The following is a 20,012-nucleotide window of genomic DNA, read 5'->3' on the forward strand; positions in this document are numbered from 1 at the left end:
GGGTGATGGGTATTGAGGAGGGCACCTTTTGGGATGAGCACTGGGTGTTGTATGGAAACCAATTTGACAATAAATTTCATATATTGAAAAAAAAAAAAAAAGAGTGTTAACAGTTACGAAATATTTCACACACGCAGAAAGACCTGCCAAACGAATCTCCGCCCTCCCGCGGTCCACCTCCTGCTGTCCAGGCTGGGGGCGCCCAGTGGCACTCCTTTTAAACTTCTTGTTCGTTCTCAGATGACTCTTTATGGTGTGCACGGTTTGTCCAGGACAGAGCTGGAGTGACCTAAATCTCTCAACTAGGAATGCTGGGAGCCCGTGGCCAGACCCTGGGTCTGCGTGTGCAGGACCCCAGGGCTGGTGAGGGGAGCGGCTCAGCCGGACCGCCTCCGGGCCCAGAACCCACTGCCCCGGGAGGTGCTGTGGGAGGGGACCTGACCCGAGAGGGGACGCGCCAGAGGTTCTGCACTCAGACCACCGAAGCCCCCTTGCCCTGCGTCATCTTTGGACACAGAGATGAAGGCGTTTGTTACCTTGGATCCCTTCTCTCGGGCACTCACTTGGTTCTAGCACTTTCCGTGTCAGGTGCATCTGACCTGACACAGGAATAACTGGAAGGATTGGTATCTGATGGCGTCTGGGCCTCGAGGAGGCCACCTGTGCGCGTGGGGGCGTGGACGGTTCTCTGCTCTCTGCTTCAGCAGTGAAACCGTGAACTAGACACAGAGCAGCTGCAGGGGGGGCTGACCTGGCTTCCAATTTTGTCCTAAATTTACCCCAGGCTCGGTCCTTTCTAGGGCTACATGGGAAACGGCACCTGGCTGGTGTCACTCACGCATGATGTTTATCACACAGCCTGTTTCGTCATCAAGGCGTCACGGCCAGGCTTTCCACACGGCTCCTTGGAGTTGCGGCTCATCCAGGCCGTTGCCTTGAGCCACGGTGAGCAGCCGGCGGTGAGGCCACAGGTCACCTCCGCTTCCTGGTGGGGCTGCAGACCCAGGCAGGAGCCCACAGCCCAGCCATGCGCGACAGCCGCGTCCCATCTTGCTGGCCCTCTGCGGCAGCCCCCGAGGTGTGTGTGCCCGTATCCAACCGGCAGCTCAGACCCCAGGTCCTGAGAGCCCTGTAGTCCCCTGGGGAGTACCCTGTGGCCTGGGTGGGGGCCTCCAGAACTGGGATGGGGACCCTCAGAGGGAATTGTGGCACTGTGCTAGGGTCCTACCTCCCCACAGAAGGATCCAGAAGCCTCTTGGGGCTATGTTGTGCTGGCCTGACCATGAGGTTGCTCTAGGGGCCCGGGGAAACAGAATGGGGTGGGGGGACCCACAGCGGCACCCTCATGTTTCACTTGTCATCAGCTTTGCGCAGGCCCTAAGGGAGCCCCCAACTCTGCAGCCTGTGGCACCTCCCATCACCTCCAGCACCTGCACCCCCAGCCACAAGCTCACCGGGGAGGGCCTGAGCGGGCACAGGTGGTCTGCTCTCTGCAGGGGCTCCACCCCCACCCCACCTCCAGACCTGGGGGCCCACGTGGAGTGCCTTGGACGACACCCCAACCCCACAGAAGAGACGCAAGCTGGTCACAGGAAGTCCTGTGACATCACAGCCACCCAAGATCATGGGTGCTGCCGAACCAGAGGGAGCCCCCAAGGGTGCCCTCACTGGAGCTCCAGTTTGGGGGTCTTTGCTGGGGAAGGGCTTCCCATACATGGTAGCCCAGGATCCAACACAGGCTGGAGGGGCGAGTGGGAACCCGAGGTCCTGGCTTCACAGCTTCCCCCATCACTGTCCGGCCCAGGCCTGAGTCAGCTCCACCCACGGCGAGGAACTCAGAACCTACTGCCGGAACCCGTCAACCTGTCCACTAGGTCTGCCGTCCGGGGTGTACGTGGTGGGGAAAGGGTGTCCCTCCAGGAGCTGGGCTAAGCCAGAGGGTGGCTTTGGGCCCTTGCACCAGAGATCTGGCCCGATGTGCCCCTGGGAACCCGGACCCTCACCTCGGGTGGTTCAGCCTGTGCTGGTGGCACAAGGCTGAGCTGCTCCTTCAGCCAGGGTGGGGCCCTCACCCCCCCACCCAGAGGTCTCCCTGCCTTGTGCCCCCCTGGCCCCTGGTCAGCCCCCTGCCTCTCCCCTCAGCCGTGGGGCTGACCCTCTCGAGGCTGCAGCCGAGGTCCAGCCCACAAGCCCATCTGCAGGCCAGCAAGCTGGGCCTGTGTTTGGGGTCCTCATCTGCAAGCGGCCCCCACCTCCAGGCACCAGATGCTCAGGGCCCACTCCCAGGTCCCTGTGGGGGACAGGTTCCCGTCAGGGCAAAACCGTCACCTCCAGCCACGCTCCCCCGGCTCCAATCTCCGTCTCGAGCCCTTGGGGCCACCTCTACCGGTGAGCATGTGAGTGTGACCAAGCACGCACACAGCCCTGCTTCATCAAAGGACCAGCCTCATGAGTGAGCACGTGTCCGCACACGTCTGGGCCCTGGAGCACATCGGCAGTCCCCCCGCTGTCCCCCCGAAGCAGCAGAGTGCAGAAGCACCCCCCGACACACACACATCCTGGCTCCCGCAGGGGCCCGGGCAGGAGCAGGCCTGGGGTCTAAAGCCACCTGGGCCTGTCCTGACTCAGGCTCCAGGCCATGGGAGCCCCCATCTCTGGGCAGATTTTCTGGCTCCTGCCGGACACCAGGAACAAGCAAGTGACATCTGTAGCCCAGATGCCCACAAGTGGTGGGGTCTGGACCCTTGAGCAGAAGCCCCCCCCCCCCACCTGACCTGTGAACGCCCCCACACTGAGGTCTAGGAGCCCTACTACTTGAGGCCTGGACCCCCCAAACCCTCGTGCTCCAGGGGCAGGCTGCACGGGAGAACTCCGAGACTGCCACTCCCAGGCCCTTCTGGCAGCAGAGGGCTCTTCCAGAACGGCTCCCCTCCTGGATGTATGCCCCCCAACCCCTCACTGCCCCAGCCCACCTTGGGGCCCTGGTTGCTGGCCAAGACCACTTGACCCAGGAGTCTCCACGTGCCTCCTGGCTGGGGAGCAAATCCTTGGCCTCAGTTGTGCTTCTAAGCAGTTTAGCCCCAGTTCTCTCGACAGTAGCCTCAGACCCACCCTCTGAGCCTGAAGCCCAGACCCGTGCGTGCTTCAGTGGCTTCAGAGGCCAAGAGACATGCTGTCTGACTCAGGGAGGCATGGGCTGTCTGACTCAGGGCTCTGCTGACTCTCAAACCCTGGAGGTGGTTTGTGGCTTTGACGCAGCTTCCTGAGTCCCCGAAGGGGCTCGGGACCCAGAAGCCGGAGGGACAATGCAACCCCCTGCCTGTCCCCTCCAGCGTACTGCCCTGAAGTCCCTGACCCAGGGACAGGGCCCCACGTGCAGGAAGCGGGTCTATCCCATGGGGAGAAGGCCACGGCGATGCTGGGTCAAGTTCCAGCTCCATCCTGACCCCCAAACTCTCCCAAGCAAAGTGCAGGAACCGGTCAGTCCATCTGGGGGTCTCTGCAAGGCACCCCGACCCAGCGCCTGCACAGCAGCTCGGATGGCCCTTCCCGACACATGGAATCTTCCATGAGACTTGGGTTTGGCTGACACAGGATGTTGCTGGCTGGCCCAGCCACCCCCCTCCCCTGCCACTACACCAACGCAACACCCTACAGACCGGAACTTTCTGTGCTCACAGACACAATGAGGACAGGACACCTCAGGGGCTCAAGGGAATGAGACCAGGTCTTCATATCCAAACAGGTCTCTGGGGTGGGCTGGAACCCCCGGCCTCCACTGCGTGGATGTCCACACACCGAGGCCCCCTGAAGCACTCTGTACATGGGTGTCCCCGCTCTGCGCCTGCTGGACAGCGCACAGCCACAAGCAGAAGGACCCCTGGTCTGGGGGAGTTCTTTGTGGGCTCGAGTCCAAGGTCTAGTGGACTTGGGAGGGGTGGCCCCTCGAGCCTCTCGGAGGAGCCTTTCTCCGCTGCCACTCTTGGTCACTGGGGCTCGCCCCCAGCTCTCGTCAGCTCTCCAATCCGCTGGTCCTTCAGCTTTACCAGGTGCTCCAGCCTGACCACCTTCATCTGCAAAATCTTCAGGAAAGCACATGTCTCCGAAAGCAGCACGCTGGGTGCCAGAGCTGCGTGGCCAAGTGGCCAAGCGTTAGGGGGCTCCCAGCAGTAGCACAGCGTGAGGGAGGGCGGGACGTGAGAAGAAGGGGGGTGGTTATGGGAGGGGCTGGTTTTCCTGCCTCACCCTTTCTGGAGCACTTCTGGCTCCCGGCTGGCCAGAGCTGGCAAGGCCTCTTGGAGCCCCCCAGCCTGTCCCCTCTGCAAACGGAAAAGCCTTGCCTGGTCCCCTGGCAGGTTTTCAGAGCATGCTTGCGGAATTAATGTTGACTGAATGCATGCACTGCATCTGGGGAGCGTGTGCAACGTTTATTTCTACAAGTTAATAGCCAGGGGCGCCTGAGGGGCTCCGCCGGCTGAGCTCTGCCTTCAGCTCAGGTCATGATCTCATGGTTCATAAGTTCGAGCCCCACGTGGGGCTCGCTGCTGTCAGCGCAGAGCCCGCTTTGGATCCTGTGTCCTGCCCCCGTCTCCTTGTGCGCGCTCTCTCTCTCTCTCTCTCTCTCTCTCTCTCAAAAATAAATAAATGAATGAATGAATGAATGAATAAATAAATAAATGTTAGGAGCCTAAGGGTGACTGGCTGGCTCACTCAGAAGAACAGGTGACTCTTGTGCGCTCTCTCTCTCTCTCTCTCTCTCTCTCAAAAATAAATGAATGAATGAATGAATGAATGAATAAATAAATAAATGTTAGGAGCCTAAGGGTGACTGGCTGGCTCACTCAGAAGAACAGGTGACTCTTGATCTCAGGTTCATGAGTTCGAGCCCCACACTGGGTGCAGAGTTACTTAAATAAATAAAACTTAAAAAATAAATAAGTTGAAAAAACAAGAAATAGCCAAGCAAACGTTCTTGGGCGCGTGTTCGTGCAGGAGGAAGCACCAGGCTCCACACCCCCTCCCCAGGCTGTCCTGCCTGGGGTGCCCTCCCGAGCCACGTCACAGACCTTCCCTGCTGGAAGCACAGACCCTGCCCGAGCAGCCCAGAGAAAGGAAATAGCTGGACGTGAAAAACCGTGTCTGCCCCCAAACTCCAAAGTGAGGTCAACGGCGTGACAGCCCATGCCCCAACTAAGGACAGATGGCTCCGGCCGGTCAAGGCGGGCAGCTGGCGTCTCAGCCGACGAGTCCCTTCCCTGCTCGCTGGACAGCGTGGGCCAGCACGCCGCGGCACGCCATCATCCCCTGCAGCCGGCTACGGTGGCCCCACGCCGACGCCAGGCCACACGCTGACCAGCGCAGTCCACTGTGACGGACGTCCTGCTCCAGCTGACACGGGGGGCTCCTGCCGGCCCCGCAGCTGCTGCTCCCAGGACCCCCCGCACCCCCCGCCCCGAGTCTACTCTCTCTCAGGGGACAGCGTCCGACCGTGCCGAGTGCGGCCACCTTCCCTCCAGGCGCCCTACAGTGCAGCAGTCAGGATCCACCGTGCCACGGGTGTGGGCACGAGGGTGACCTCACCGCGGCAGCAGCTCCATTTCTGCTTATCACTTCCCTCTCTGCTGCCCTTTGGCAAACTCAAACCGCACGATGATATCACCTTCCTGCTTCCTCAAGAAAACAGCTCATCGACATTTGGGCATCCGCTAGGGAACTGCGCTGTCTTCACAATTCTTGACAGCCCCTTTCACGCTGAGACCCGACTGGGGTGGCCTGCACACCTCCCACCAGCCCTGCACTGACTCAGCCCTACTACCCGACTCAGTGCCCCCAGACCCTGGGCCTGCGATCCAGCACTTCTGGGTGGTGGCGCCTGTGACTGTCCACAAAGCCCCTGTGGGCTCCGAGGGCTGGTAACCGGCAGGGCTGGGCGGCAAGTCATAGGGGGCTGGAGGTCCACCATACCCCTCTGCGCTTCTGGGTATGTTTGGAACGTTCCGTAATTAAGCTGTTTTCTAGACAATAAAACTAAACGCACGCTCTCCCAGCACTGCCAAACTTCATACTGAGTCCAAGTTTCAAGAAGGCGGGGGTGGGGGGCAGCACCTCCCCATAACGGTTACAACCAGTCCCTCCCCTTCCTGGGGGGTATCTGGGCATCTGGGGCACCCAGGTCACTGTACCTTGACCATCTCCTGCAGGAGGGCCAGTGCCTGCTCCTTTTCCTCCAGTAGTTGCTGCACTCTGGAGTCCAGGTGCCCCCAGGGTCCACCAGCTGGGTCCCAACTAGAAGGCAAACACCCAGCCTTTAACCCACAGGCTGGGGGGGGTGGGGGGTGGGGTAAAGGTGGAACAGCAGACAGGTCAAGAGACAGGGGCCTACCCCGTGCACACACAGCGGCCTGTTTTCTCTGGAGCCCTCGGACTCTGTGGGGTCTTCGCACTGGAGGGCGCCATGGGGCCCGGCAAGCCTAAGGGGTAAGCACATGTTTATCTGGGGTCCGCCCCCCTTCCCCCAGAAGATCCTGCCCCATGGCAGCACGTGGGGTGGGGGCAGGGCACGGAGCCCCAGAGGGCACCATGCAGGCACGGTCTGGCCTAGTTCAGCCAGATGCAGCCTGGCTGTCCCTGAACGGCACGGCACCTGCGTGGGGTGTAGACAGGCCTGCGGGCCCCCCTTGGGAAGCTGCAGCCTGGGGGGCGTTGGGAGCAAGGATGCCCCTGCCCTCCCGGAGTGTGAACTCATCTCTGACGCAGCCCCTCGTGGAAGGCTCTGATGGGCCTCGGTTCTCCAAATCTGGGGATGTGGAATACTACCAGTGTGCGGAGAGGCGGTGAGCTCTGCCTGTGGTCTGTCAGCAATCCCGCCAGAGGGTCCTGGGCCCTGCAAACATTTTAAAGGTCATATGGTAAGGGCAGGCCGAGGAGAGGCTGACCTTGCTCAGACCGGGGGTCGGGGGTGGCAAACAGGAGTGGAGAGAGCCCGGGCTGGGCTGGCCTGGGCGGGAGAGATTCTGCACAGGGAGTTATCATGGCCCTGGTGGGTGAGGCTGGGAGGCCTGAGGGCTCCAGAGGGTTGCAGGTATCTGCGGTCCGCAGGCCAGGGCCGTGGGGACCAGGGCCTTCATCACCACCTGGTTCCTGATTTTACTATCGTGACAGATAACTGGGTCACATCCCAGCACGACAAACACAGCAGGGTCAGAGACCATACAAAGGTACCAACACGTAGGGCCGGGTCAAGCAGGCACTGGTGGGCAGCACCATCCGTCACTTTTTCTCTCAGTGCACACAAGATGGGCTCGATGGCTCCGGGCGTGTTGGCCACCACCTTTCGGATATCCGTCTCTGAGACCCACAAACGCAGCTTGTGAAAGACTTTCCTGCGAAGGAAGCGGGGCCACAGCCCTCAGGGTTGCACCTGTAGGGCCAGGCGGGGGGTCTGGCTTTCCTTGGAGGGGAGAGGCTGGGACTGGAGCCCCTTCTTGCCCTGCACCCAGAGGAGCCCAGCAGCCATCTTGCCCCCAGCTGTCCCCTCTGGGACCAGAGCAGTCAGGCCAGGGGTGTCCCAGCCTGGGCCTCGCAGCAGGGCTGGCCTTCTGGGCTGAGTGCCCCCTGGCCCTGTGAGGAGGTCCTGCTGGTTCCCCTCCAAGGTGCTCAGAATTGGGACTTGACATACACTGCTAGAGCCACTGACCTCTTGTGTCCCTGGAGTTGAGCAGTGGCCTCTCCCTGCCTCCCTATCCCAGCACAATCTGCCCAGGTCTCAGCCCTGTGCTCCCTCTAGCCCTCCGGGCTCCGAGCCAGGTCTGAGCCAGGTGGTGGCCTTGGCCTCCAGAGTCCCTCCAGAGTCTCCGGGGAAGCCTGAGCTCCCCTCCCCATCCAGCCTCAGAGGCTGAGGGACTCTGCAGCCTGCTCCCCACTGCACCCCTAGGTCCCCCACACCTCACTCTGCTCTCATTTTCTCAGGGTCCTGGTCCTTCGTATCACTCGTTACAACTGATGCTAGTTACATCTCCTTATTTATCTGTCTCCCCACTGTACTGCCAGCCCCATGGAGACAGGGGCCCATTCACTTCAGTGTCTCCAGTGCCTGGAGCAGAGCCGGCTGTCCACCTGCAATTTCTGCGGAGTCAGGAAGTGAGAGGTGTGGTCAGCAGGAGCCTGACTGACGCCCTGCTGAGTGGCTCTCAAGCTGACTGGTGCCGGCCAAGTCCTCTTGGCCGGAAGCCCCTGGGAGTCTGTGCTGATGGGGAGACCCCAGGGGACAGGGGGACACACACGGACAGGGAAACAGCCCAAGAGCTTGTCCCAGAGCCCAGGAGGGTAGGGGAGAGGCCGCCCACCCAGGCCAGCCTTGAGGGGAGGGCCCTCGCAGAGCAGGGGCTCGGACGCGACAGGCAGGGAGGCGGGAAGCCTGCCTGTTGAGGATGCTCCAGTTGCTGAGTTTCTGGTCAGTGTTGCAGGTGGGGACATAGTTATGCAGGTCCACGAGCCGGGGGCGGAAGTGCTTCACGATCTCTGCCAGCATCACTGGAGGGGGCAGGGGGTGCAAGGTGGGCTGGCCTGGCGAGCTTAGCGCCCCTCCTTTCCTTACACATCCGTCTCCCATGGCAGGAGAACCGGGGAGGGCCCTCGACCTGGGGGAGCGGTCACAGGGGCCTCCGGAGCAGGGTGTGGGTGCCCCAGGGGGACGGGCTAGGAGCCGGCCTGAGGTCGGAGGAGCTGCTGGAGGGAACCCTGAGGCTGCCCGCATCCTCCCCCAGGAATGCTGAAAGGCGAGGGGACCTCCCCGCAAAAGGCGGCCCCTCTCGGCCACATTCATCCTCCTCCAGGGGCCGGCAGTGCAGCCGTCCTGCCCCTCCATTCCACGGCGCCCGTCACGCCCCCCGCTCTGGTGTCTTCCTTCCTTTCGGGGAGCCTGCTGACGGCCGGGCAGGCACCCCCCAAGCCCCCTGCCCGCACCCCCCGGCGGTCCCCGGCTTCTCCCCGGCCCTCACCGCCGTCGCTGAAGTCCCGGGCCAGGTGGCGCTTGGGACGGCTGAGCGGGAGCCCGTCCAGCCAGGCGCAGAGGCCGCGGAGGTCGCCGGGCGGCAGCGGCGGTGGCGAGGCCCGCGGGGTCGGCCCCGCTGCGCCCAGCATGGCTGCGGGACCGGCTGTTGGGGCGGTTGCCGGGAGACGGCGCCCAGGGGGGGCCTGGGGCCGGAAGGGGAGGGCCGTGGGGGTCGCCAGCCACGCCCCGCGGCCGGTACCCTGGGGGCGGCGGACTTCCGGCTCAAGTCTGGGTGGGAGAAAAGGTAGGGTTTTGGCGTTTTTTTTCCAGTGTTCATTTAATTTTAACAAGCACAGGGCCCTTACGTGTTATCAGTTGAATTCCACGTTATTGAGCACACACTCTTTCATCGATTTAATAAGAATCTCGCGTCATTGAGAACTCGATCAATAACTGTCATAAAATACACACTTTTCATTGCGGTTTCGGTTGCAGGCGCGCCAGGGGCCTCCAGAGCAGCAGCGGGGGCCGCAGGTGCCTCTCGGGGTCCCGGCCCTGCCAACTCTGTTGGCACTTCTCACAGCGGACCCGGCCCCTCCGAGGGCGAGGGCGGAGGGCAGTGAGCCCGGAGGTGGGGGTGGGGGGAGCGCGAGGATCCGGGCAGGGGGCACGGCGGGCGGGGGGGGGGGGGGGGGTGGAGAGCGAGTCCGGCCCAGTTAGCAGTTCTCACAGCGACCCGGCCCCTGGGACAGAGAGCGGGGCAGGCCCGGTCCCTTCAACATGAAGGACATCTGCCCCGCTGCGGCGGGGGCCTGGCACCCGAGTCACCTTCTCTGCACCGGTGGCTTCAGAGCAGCCTTGGGACCGACTACGCCCTGGGAGAAGGAAAAAGAACCGATGCCGAAATCCACCAGCTTCGCCAGGAGCACAACTTAATCTCACTTCCTTTCACATTTCTTAAGATGCAGGTCTCGGCTCATGCAACATGCAGTGGCTCCGGTGCAGTGACAGCAGTGAGGGCCGCAAGCCATAAGACCGACAGCTGACGTCTTGTAGCCGTTAGACTTTCTCACTTGTACTAACAGGAAGAAAAGGCAGACTCGAAGCCGGTAGGAGTGGTGGTCAGGGAAAAGCCCGCCCTCTGACCGAGTATAAAGCGGATGTTATATCTACGGCCCCTAACTTTTCCTTTCCTCGGACAGGGACAGTGTCGGGACAGTGTCAGGGCAGTGCGGTGGGGGAGAGGCTCACCCTGCTACCCAGAGCCCTGGGTGTGAGAGGCTCACCTGTGGCGGCGGTCCAGGATGGGCTCCTCCAGCCCCAGGCTTGACCGGTGGCATCGGGGGTGGGAAGATCGGCTTGACAGCCTGGAGGACACAGCAGACGGTGGACACCATCTGACAGCCCCTTGGTGCAAAGCTCCCCAGGTCTGCCCTGCTCCTGTGCACCTTGCAGAGTGCCCCCAACCCGTGGCTGCCACCGTGGGCAGCATGAAGCCCAAACGTGGCAGAACCCCATTCCTGGGCCCATCACCACCTCCCCCTCTCCCTCGACATCCTTGCCCCCACCCCTCCCAGCCCAGTGTTTCCCAAGAAAAGCTCTTAAATTGCCAGAAAGTGGGTCTTGGGAAGTTCAAAAGCCAAGAATTCACTAAAACTTGCATCTGTGTGCTGGTCAGGTTCAGGAGGAGGCCTGGGGAGGTAGGGGTGGGCACTGGTCACCCATCCCCAGGGGAGACCCTGGGTGTGCCGTTCCCAATCACCACTCCTTGGCCAGAAACCTTTCTGTCCCAACTGCCTCCGTTTTCCCGTCAAAGTCCCTCCTGAGGCTATTTTTGCAGCTTTACTCTAAGTCTAAAGTTAGTTTAAAAAGTTACAAAGAGAAAGAATCTCCATCAAGCAAACGCCACAGTAATGATTGCTGATGGCAGGCCCACGGACAGACACAGACATGGGGGTCACAGTGGAAGGAGTAATCGACTATGTATCTCAGAGCATCTCCAGACGTCAGCTCCAAAGGGACGCCAAGGGCTTTACGCAGAGAAACCGCAGACACTGGCCACGGAGCCCCTGCCACCAGCGAGGGGCACAGGTGTAGCTGGGGGAGGCTCTCACCTGCTTGGACTTCAGTTCAGGGAGGGGCTTGGCAGGCGGAGCAGGTCTGAGCTGGTGGGAAGGAGGGGCAGCGATCAGACTAGGCCCGAGCTCGCCTACCTAGGCCCCAGGTCTAGCACTCGTGCTGTCCCTCCGGGCTGGGCCATCAGCCCTCCTGAGATCCCTGCCCACCAAATCCAGTCCCCAGATGGCCTGACTGCTCCGGCCCACCGCTGCTCACCTGGTCTGGGGGCGGCCAGGTGTACACAGGAACTGTGGAGGGGGGTTTGGACGTGGCGGCTGGAGGCTGGAGGGAACGGACAGGTAGCCTGGGTCTCACAGGAGGGCTACCTGCCTCCAGCTGCGCTCCCAGCGCAGGACCCAAGGTTCCCGCCCCTCCCAGAGGAAGAATAAAGTGTGCGTGGAGGGCTCTCCCTCACCCCGCTGCCCAGCAAGGCCTGAGCCCGGCTGGGCCTCCCATGCTCCCTTTCCTCAGCCTTGTAAGGGGCTCGGAGGAGGTGGACAGCAACGGAGGGGATCTGGGCCTTAACACCTTCTGACTGACCGTGCAGAGGCCAAGAGTCTCAGGTTCAAGTTCAAGCTCCAGTTCTGTCACTGGCTCACGTAGGTTCTCAGACTGCAGGCCCTAAAGCCTGCCTCTGCTCTGCAGGCCAGCTCTAAGCCCTGTTGTGAGGGATGGGGTGGCCTCCAAAGCCCATCGGGGACAGTGGGATGCAATGCTTACAGCAGGGGGCGGCTGCTTGGGGGTCGCCCTGGGGACCACGGGCCTGGCAGGCTGGCTGGGGTGGTGGGGGGGGCCCGGAGCCCCACCCTTGGCTGGCACACCGCGCCCCTCGTGGAACAGGGGGTTGGAGAGCCCGATGGCGGTCTTGGGTGCTGCAGTCCTGGGGAGAAAGCAAGACTGGTCAGTGTGTCCTGGCCTCAGGGTCTGACCCAGGGACCCAGGGGCTCCTGGCGTGTCCTGCATCCAACAAAGTGGTGTGAGGTCCCACGGCAGCTCGGACCCTGGCTGGTACGGGCCGGCTTCTGCAAGCCCACGTCATCCCACGTGTTCTGGTGCCAGCAGAGGTTGAGGGGTTGTGTGGGGGGACAGAGGGGCAGACCATCCACCTGTCACCAAAGGTCATCACCTGTTCCCCCCACCCAGTGAGAGACAGAGGCCCCAAAGCCCTCTCCGGGAAGGGCTATGTTTCTTCTTCCTCAAACAGCAGCGGGCATTTCCCAACTGTGAGCAGAAGGTCTCCCTGCACATGACAACGTGTGTGTTGCAACCCCAGAGCAGGCTCACCCCCAAGGGTTGCGGCCCCAGGCCTTTCGGTAGATGACTGCACCTGCCAGGAGGGCCAGAGCCACCAGGAGCACCGCAGGCACCAGCACGACCATCAGGAGGCTCCTGGACCCTGGAGGGGTGCACAAGGCCAGATGTCAAGAGGGTAGTGAGGGCTGGGAGGGCCAGTGAGCCCAGAACCCTGGGACCCTCCCTAGAGCCCAGGGCCTGTCTGAGGACCCTCAGCATAGAGACCCAGTACATTACAACAGCACTCCAGGCTCTCAGATGATGAGTTGGAGGGCTTAGTGGTAGCTGGCCCCGGGCCCACAGTGACATGAGCCAGGTCTGGCCAGGCCCTGGAGGGGGTGGTGCTGTGGCCGGCTACACGCACAGTGGTTGCTGCAGAGGAAGACATGGTGGCAGTGGGGGCCCACAGACTCAGAAGGGGGCTGAGGACCCGGCAAAGGGGCTAGCGCTTCCTGTCACTGCTCCTGTGCCCTCCCTCTAGGATGGGCCTCTCGTCTGTCTCATTGGGGCCCAGGTGGCCACACAGGCCCAGAAAGCGTGGGGTTGAATCTAACAATGCCCGGAGGGACCTGTGGGCACATGGTGTCCTTGTCAGCCCTGCCCATGTGGTCTGGACCCCATCAGGTTGTACAGACGTGCGGGCCCCAAGGCGGCCGGACGTACCTGTGTGCACGGAGGGCAGCAGCTCTGTGCAGTGGGGTGGTGCCCAGCCCGGGTGGCACTGGCACTCCTCCTTGTGGTTGCACACCTGGGGGTGAGTGGGGGTCAGGGCCAGGCCTCAGGCCCAGGAGGGGCTCTGCCGCGGCCCCCACTGATGGAGGACAGGCCGAGCTCACCCACGAGCTGCCACGACCAAGGCCGAGGGAACATGCTGACAACAGAGGAGGGCCCTGCTTCCCAGCACCGCAGGCGCGGGAGGCGCAGGCCGGGCAGCTTCTTGTGGGCTGTTCTCGGGGCCCACCCCCAGGCCTCCCTGAGACGGGAGCCCCCGAGGGGGGCGCTCCAGCCCCTTGTTTCAAGCTCTGGGTCCCGGCATCACCACACAGGTTACTGAGAGCTGACCACAGTAGCCACATTTCACAGTGGGTCATTTCAACCACAAGCAGCCCACAGTTTCCCCAGCACGACTGCCCTGGGCCTCAGTGCTCACATGGGACGCCCAGATCCCCACCAGCTCAGTCCCTCAGCTGCTGTTCAGCCCCCGGGCGCTGGCCCTGTTCCCTGTTCACCCGGGCTCATCTTGAGCACCGCCTACCAGTCTCCTTCAGCCCCAAAAGGCAGGTGGCGGGATGTCCCGTGGACTCACGTACCCCGTGGTTGTTGCACTGGGCGGAGCAGTTTCTGGACCTGTAAACTTGCAGGTGCTCGCAGCGTCCTTTCCAGCAAATCTGGAGGGCAGGGAGTGTCTCCTCGGGCAGCCATTCTAGGGCTGCTTCAAGCCCCTGTACCCCAACTTCTAACGTCGGCTGACGCTGCCCCACAGCCTGCCCGGTGAGCTTTGGGGGAGATTGGCTGTGGTCCCGGCATCCAGGCTTGGTGTATATGCCCTCTGCCAGCTGGCCGGCCAGCCCACCAGGGCCAGAGGACTGGCCCCACCCTTCTAGGGGTGCGGTGGGTGCCTTGGGGGGACTTGCCCAAGAGAAAGGTGAACAAACCACACGAACAAAGGACAGAGTCCCTGCGCACAGTCCTTGGGTCACAAGTTTAGGACCTGTGGGTCTAGCAGCCTGACTGCCATGTGGGACACGTCCAGGCTCACAGCCCTCAAAATCCCCTAAAAGCTGCAGCCAGCTGATGTGCCCTCCAGCAAACGGGGTCGGGGGGCTCTGGGCGCTCACCCTCTCCTCGCCACACTTGGTGCCTTCAGGCACTGGCTCGTAGCCAACACCTTCCTCCAGGACGAGGGCCTGGCAAGCAGCCGAGGAGGAGGTGAGGGTGCAGGAGCTCTGCTCTGGGGGTTTCTGTCCCCCCTCACAGTACAGGACGCCACATTTGTTGACCCTGTGCAAGAGGAACATGCATGCTCTGCTGGGTCTCCTGTCTGGTGCGTGCTGACCGCACCCCCCTTAGGAGGACCGGGGGAGCTGCGGGAAACGAGGTCCAGAACCCTTGGACAGACTGTGGGGTCCACTGATGGGTACTCCACCGAAAGGCAGGCTGGGCCCCCCGGAGAACCCCCTGACTCGGTCCCCGGGCAGCCCTGCTCACAGGGACATCCTGTGGTCCCGGACCCAGGGCAGTCAGGCTACAACCGCTCACCTGCTGGAGCCAAGGGGGATCCCGCCCTTACAGTCGGGCGAGATGCTGTAGGTGTAGCATCTTTCCACGGCAACCCGTGAGCCTGTGGGGGCAGGAGGAGGTCAGTCCTCCCGCTCAGGACCCGCGGCCGCCCGTGGGCCTGGGGTCCCCTGCCTCACCTGGCCCCCACAGGTCCTGGCACCTCTGGGCCAGCGTGGGGCAGGCTCCGTTGTAGCAGTAGCCCCCCGGGCAGGGTGTGCCGTTCTCCTGGAAGGCGTCCTCTGGGCACCCCGGCTGCCGGCCGTCACAGTGCTCCTCAAGGTCACATGCGTCCTTTGGGTGACGGCACAGCTCACCGGCGGGTGTCACCTGCCCGGAAGAGCAGAGCTCACCTGGGGAACACAGGCCCGCAAACAGACCCGTGCCTCCCACGCTGGCAGGCATGTACCCGGGGCCCTTCCCACCCGCTGACCTGCGGGCACAGCCGGGCTGGAGCAGGAGGTGTCGCACTCACCCTGCACTCCCGGCAGCAGGCGCCCTGTGCACACTCGGCCCCGTGGGCCAGCTGGCAGGTGGTGGCGTTACAGCAGGGGTTCCGACAGTCCTGGAGGGCAGGGCCGGACACAGCAAAGGTCAGAGCGGGCTCCAGGTGGACCCCAGGACCCCCTCCCCAGCAGCCCCTGCGGGTGGTGACGGGTGTCAGCGAACAGGAGCGTTTTCTGCCGTGTGGCTGTGGCGCGCAGGGCACCTGGTGGGTCAGGCGTGGACGCCCCCGCTTGCAGGACGGAGACGGGGGCCTGTGTACCTGGGGTGGGCCGCAGTCACACTGCTCCCCATGTTCCACGAACCAGTTCCCACACACAGGGTCGCCCACCAGCCGGCCAGGGTCTGGGGCGTTGTCCAGGCAGCCCGTCCGGGGCTTCTCCACGAACAGCTCCAGGTCGGCACGGCTGCACTGGCTGAACATTCTGGGGAACTTGACGCTGGGGGAGGGGGGTGACTCTGTCAGGGGGTGCAGGTGGGGGGCACTGGGACACCCCGCTCCGCAGGCAGACCTGGGCCTCACCCGATGCTGGCCGCCATGACGCAGCCGCCACCTTCCCGCGGCACGGGACAGTAGCAGCCTTGAATGTTCTCGTCATGGGCCATGCCCAGGTTGTGGCCCATCTCGTGGGCCATGGTGGATGCCACACCGATGGGGTTCTGGTGGTGGTCCTACTGGGAGAGGCTGTGCTGGCTGGTGCTGCCTGCACCACCCCCACCCCCACCCGCGCCCCACCCCACTGCCCCAGGTAAGGCAGGGTGCTGGGCGCGGCCTCCTGCCAACCACGCTTCTCAAAGCTCCAACCCATCCTCCAGGGGAGGTGGCCATCCAGGTGTTCCAGCCCATGTGGATGGCTCGGGACGAGCATGTGGACCTAGGTCCTCGGGGCTCCCCTTCACGCACTCCGCTCCAGCTCTGAACCGGGCTCCCCACCCAGAAGCCAGCAAGCCTAGGCCAGATTCCCTGCACACCTGGTTCACAGCCCCTGAGCCCCGGGAGCACATGGACGACACCTTGGCCAGTCCCACGGTGGTCCCGGTGAAGTCGACCCCGCTGGAAACAAGAGGCGTGCGTGGACGTGGATGCCCTGAAAGCCGCCTCCCTCCCGCGTGCCCCTCGTTCTCACACAGCCCTCCCTGGCTGCAAGGGCCCAGCTCTCTGCGTCCACGGCCCACATACGTGATCAGCTGCGCGTTGTCGTGCTGGTAACGCCCCGCCAGTTTCTGCGCCCGCCAGGTGAGGAAGTTCTCCAGTGTGGTGTCGGCTTGGGAGCTCACGTGAATCCCGTCCCTGTGGTTCCAGATCTCCAGGCCCACCAGGACCACACGGACATTGAGCTCCTGATAAAGCTTCGGGCAGAGAACTCCCTGGTCAAGCTCAGGGACAGCAAGGGCCAAAGACACAGAGGCCACTCCCTGCTCACCTAGCCCACGGTCCCACCTGCTGGCCGTGCCCCCCCATCTCTACAACCAGGGTTTCTACTGAGCTGGGAGGGAGCGGCCCCCACCTTGTCCACATGGTTCACCACCTCCAGCACCCGCCTGCGTACAGCCTCTCTGCTCCCCAACAGCTGGAACTGAAGGACGGCAGACCGTCAGGTGCACGCAGCCCGCTGGCCTGCCCCAGCCCCCGCCCCCGCCCCCGCGCCCCACCCCGCACTACCTCTGTACTGTCCGTGACCACGTACAGCTCCACGTAGCGGGTTTCCCGGGGCAGCAGCCAGTTCTGGGGGCACAAGAAGCTGGTGAGCCGCCCCAGCCACCGCCCTGCCGACCGAGGCCCAGTCTTCACATACCGACCCTGTCCCAGGGACCTGGAGCTGGCACCAGCCCCCTGCTCACTCCTGGGGGGACCGCCCAGGAGGCTCCAGTGCAGACTAGAGCTATCTCTGCAGCTGCCGGTGGAGCCAGGTCCAGGCCCACTGGCCAAGGGGACTGCTCGGAGACACCCTGACTATGGGGATGGTGGACAGAACCCCTACTCAGCTTCAGCTGACCACACTGCAGTCTAGGGGACGCACAGCCCCAGCAGACAGGAGATGATGAAGCTGGTGGGGGGGGGGGGCGCCCACTCACCCGGGGCCTGAAGGCTGCTGAGATCCGAGGCCCCAAGGCCTTCTCCAAGCTGGAATCGCTGACCCCGCAGGTCCCGGCCTTCTGCTGCAGGTGCTCTGCCTGGTACAGCGCATGCCGCCCCTCTTCACTGGCCCCATCCAGGGGCTCAATCAGGTGGACAGTCGAGCCAGCCCGGAAAAAGCCCCTGAGGGCAGAAGGAAGCCAGCAGGTTCCAAATTAGCACATCCCCCCCACCCCATGCCCATCTGGGGAGGACAAACCCTTGCAGGACAGAAGGCCTCCTTCTGGTGCCCGAGGACACAGGCCCCCCAGGGAAGTGGTACACTGGGGACAGCACCCACAGCCCTAGGAGAGCTGCATAGCTTAGGGGACCCGTGACTTCTAACAGGACAGACACGCGTGTGCAGAAAGGCTGCCATATGAAGCCCCGCTTTCCTTGGCCTCGGTTTACCTCCTTGGGGCATGTGGGGGAGGGCTGAGGCACTGATGTGCTGACACCCCCCTCCCCGGGTGTGCAATGCCCACCCACCTGAGGCCGGCACAGGTGCTGAGGCTGGCGGCAGAATGCTCGTGCCCCTCCACGTGGCCCTGGTAGAAGCAGTGATCCTGCGGGAGATGGGAGGGTAAGTGGTGCACAGCCCTGTGCTCCCTCTGCCCACCACCGTCCTTGGGGGGCGCCGCCCAGGGGCCTGTACCTGCCTCTGTAGCTGCTCCGTCACTTGGGAGCCGTTGGCCGTGCTGTAGGTCTCCGTGTAGCCCGAGCCCACCAGCTCCCTGGAAAAGAGCCACCAGGTGCTGGGGGCATGTGTGGGACCGGCGTGGGCGTGCTGAGACCCTGCAGGCCCGGCCTCCACTTACCTGTTCTTCCGCAAGTGCAGGGTGAAGTTGTGCCCTTGGGCCCCAAGGACATAGCTCACACTGTCCGGGTACCGGTCCTGAGGCAGGGGAGAGGGAGGGGTCCAGGGTGAGGGGTGTACCCTACCTCAAACCTGGGGGCAGTGGAGCTCGGCTGGGTGGGGATGCTGCCCAAGTCCGGAGTACTCTGAAACCTGAAAGACCCTCAGAGGAGGCCTCGGGGTCATTCAGAGTCAGGCCGGTATTAGGAGGTTGGGGCTCTAGATCTCATTTTCCCCATCGGTCCACACAAGGGTAATGACTGGGATCCCATTCCCCGGGAAGCAGGGGGAGGGGAGACAGAGACATGACCCTGCCAGGCTGCCCTTGGAACCACTGCAGCAGAGGAGGTGGGGGCAGGGCCCATGAGGGGGCACCCCAGGGGAGAGCCCCGGCGGCTGACCTCGCTGACCTTGGAACCGCCCCCAGGGTGGGATGAGGGCCCAGGGTGGAGGAAGGCTTTTCCCAGATACTGAGGTCAGGAGAGGGCGGTCTCCACACTCACAGGCACACCCACGTGGATTTTAAGAATGCCCCCAGGCAGCCTTGGGGAACCCCAGGCCAGCCCCAGATGCCTCACAAAGGTGCGTCACCATAAACGCGCCTCTGGTGAGCCATCCCCTCTAGCCTAGGAGAGATTTGAGGATCCAGCCCTTGAGTGAAACTGGGGCGTGGCCAGGGCCAGCAGGGTTCCTGAAAGGCACCCCCACCCACTAGAGGGCAGGGCGAGGCAGGAAGTAGGAAGGTGAGGCCTGGGGGTGGAGGCAGTCCAGGCGGCCCAGGAGGGCTGTGAGCCCTCTCAGAAGCCCACCTGGCCCTCAGCCCCACAGGCTGCCTCTTCATAACTGGCTGGGCCCACTGGGAACTGCAGGAGGGACTCCAGGCCAGCTTCCCTGGCTGAAACTTACCGAGTGGGAGGGCAGGGCTCGGCGAGCACGGGGTTGTGGCAGACGTTGGGGCCACACCACCTCGTACTGCTCCACATGGGGCAGGGGGACACTGCGGGCGGCCACTGTGGGAGAGAAGGGGGTCAGCAGGCCTGTGGTGGGTCTGTATCTCTGCCTCTGGGGCAGTCCTCTAGCAGCGCAGGGACCAGAGATTTGGAGACCCAGTTCTGCTGCCCAAGGACCAGGTGTCAGGTTCTGGGTTCAGAGGCCACAGGACCCTGCCCTGGCTGCCAGGACAGCTCCTCCCTCAGAGCCCAGGGCTGACCTAGACGTCCCCTCCCCTCCCTTGGGTCCAAGGGCGCACAAGGGCCCTCCTTGCCATCTCAATGTCTCCCATAATTGCGCCTAACTGGGGAGCCCACTGGCCTGCCTGGCAGGCCGTTCACCCAGCCCAAATCTAGAAGCTCCCAGGTATCCAACAACAAACAGCCCAGGGAGTGGGGGTGAGGCCCAGAATTGGAGCACAGCACACCCTTTTCTGTGTCTCTCTCAAAGTGTTAGGCCAAGTGTTTCCATAACCTTTATCTCGCAAACCTCCTGAAGAAAGGGGCCCTGCCTGCCAGAGAAATGACCCCCTCCAGCCTGGGGGGCTGGGACACCACCACACCCCAGCCCAGAAAGCGCCCAGAAAGCTCCCAGGAGCAGCCGTGAGGGCTGGGGCCAGTAGCACACTTGGCTTCTCCCCCCACCAGAGGTGGGTCCCCTGTGGGGGGGGGGGTAGACTACCACCTATACCCAGCCCCAGGCCATTGCTCCTCGGTCCTCCCTTCCTTGCCACGCTGGGGTGTCCAGGTGGGAGTGGGCACTCACCCCAAGGCCCCGGGGTGGATAGGCCATGGGGTTCTCCACCTTCCCCTGAATCCTTGGCGGGACCAGCGCTGGCGGGACCAGCGCTGGCGGGACCAGCGCTG

General features: G+C 63.3%; 2 protein-coding genes across 8 annotated transcripts in view; both read right to left on the bottom strand.

Annotated features, from left to right (window-relative positions):
- Window positions 1-3,709: 3,709 nt before the first annotated feature.
- On the bottom strand, window positions 3,710-9,234 carry LOC125933070 (sperm flagellar protein 1-like). 3 transcript variants are annotated; one of them, XM_049645937.1, is made up of 7 exons: window positions 9,000-9,193; window positions 8,421-8,532; window positions 7,232-7,382; window positions 6,817-6,883; window positions 6,383-6,470; window positions 6,183-6,285; window positions 3,710-4,082 (listed from the first exon to the last, which is right to left on the bottom strand). In XM_049645937.1, the coding sequence occupies exons 1-7, from the start codon at window positions 9,139-9,141 to the stop codon at window positions 3,987-3,989; spliced, it is 759 nt and encodes a 252-aa protein (XP_049501894.1). In that variant the 5' UTR covers window positions 9,142-9,193; the 3' UTR covers window positions 3,710-3,986. The 3 variants fall into 3 exon arrangements, with proteins under 3 accessions (XP_049501894.1, XP_049501893.1, XP_049501892.1); XM_049645936.1 differs by having other exon boundaries at window positions 4,041-4,129; window positions 8,346-8,532; window positions 9,000-9,234; XM_049645935.1 differs by lacking the exon at window positions 3,710-4,082 and adding an exon at window positions 4,148-4,319 and having other exon boundaries at window positions 8,346-8,532; window positions 9,000-9,234.
- Window positions 9,235-9,393: 159 nt separating this feature from the next.
- The window catches only part of ADAM8 (ADAM metallopeptidase domain 8), an 11,114-nt gene continuing 495 nt past the window's right edge, over window positions 9,394-20,012 (bottom strand). Inside the window, exons 2-25 of one of the 5 annotated variants that reach the window (XM_049645932.1) lie at window positions 19,063-19,166; window positions 18,119-18,195; window positions 17,956-18,034; window positions 17,790-17,866; window positions 17,261-17,444; window positions 16,848-16,910; window positions 16,693-16,761; window positions 16,365-16,534; window positions 16,157-16,238; window positions 15,708-15,856; window positions 15,447-15,624; window positions 15,114-15,245; window positions 14,821-15,010; window positions 14,663-14,744; window positions 14,242-14,404; window positions 13,714-13,791; window positions 13,067-13,151; window positions 12,641-12,775; window positions 12,395-12,506; window positions 11,831-11,990; window positions 11,327-11,392; window positions 11,107-11,157; window positions 10,279-10,359; window positions 9,394-10,070 (exon numbers count right to left, since the gene is read on the bottom strand). In XM_049645932.1, coding sequence (XP_049501889.1) covers window positions 10,062-10,070; window positions 10,279-10,359; window positions 11,107-11,157; window positions 11,327-11,392; window positions 11,831-11,990; window positions 12,395-12,506; window positions 12,641-12,775; window positions 13,067-13,151; window positions 13,714-13,791; window positions 14,242-14,404; window positions 14,663-14,744; window positions 14,821-15,010; window positions 15,114-15,245; window positions 15,447-15,624; window positions 15,708-15,856; window positions 16,157-16,238; window positions 16,365-16,534; window positions 16,693-16,761; window positions 16,848-16,910; window positions 17,261-17,444; window positions 17,790-17,866; window positions 17,956-18,034; window positions 18,119-18,195; window positions 19,063-19,166 — 2,576 coding nt within the window. In that variant the 3' untranslated portion in view covers window positions 9,394-10,061. The remainder of the gene's footprint in view (window positions 10,071-10,278; window positions 10,360-11,106; window positions 11,158-11,326; window positions 11,393-11,830; window positions 11,991-12,394; window positions 12,507-12,640; window positions 12,776-13,066; window positions 13,152-13,713; window positions 13,792-14,241; window positions 14,405-14,662; window positions 14,745-14,820; window positions 15,011-15,113; window positions 15,246-15,446; window positions 15,625-15,707; window positions 15,857-16,156; window positions 16,239-16,364; window positions 16,535-16,692; window positions 16,762-16,847; window positions 16,911-17,260; window positions 17,445-17,789; window positions 17,867-17,955; window positions 18,035-18,118; window positions 18,196-19,062; window positions 19,167-20,012) is intronic. The other 4 variants (XM_049645930.1, XM_049645931.1, XM_049645933.1 and 1 more) reach the window with 4 other exon arrangements.

Source organism: Panthera uncia, chromosome D2, assembly GCF_023721935.1.
Source record: "Panthera uncia isolate 11264 chromosome D2, Puncia_PCG_1.0, whole genome shotgun sequence".
Taxonomy (NCBI): Eukaryota; Metazoa; Chordata; class Mammalia; order Carnivora; family Felidae; genus Panthera; species Panthera uncia.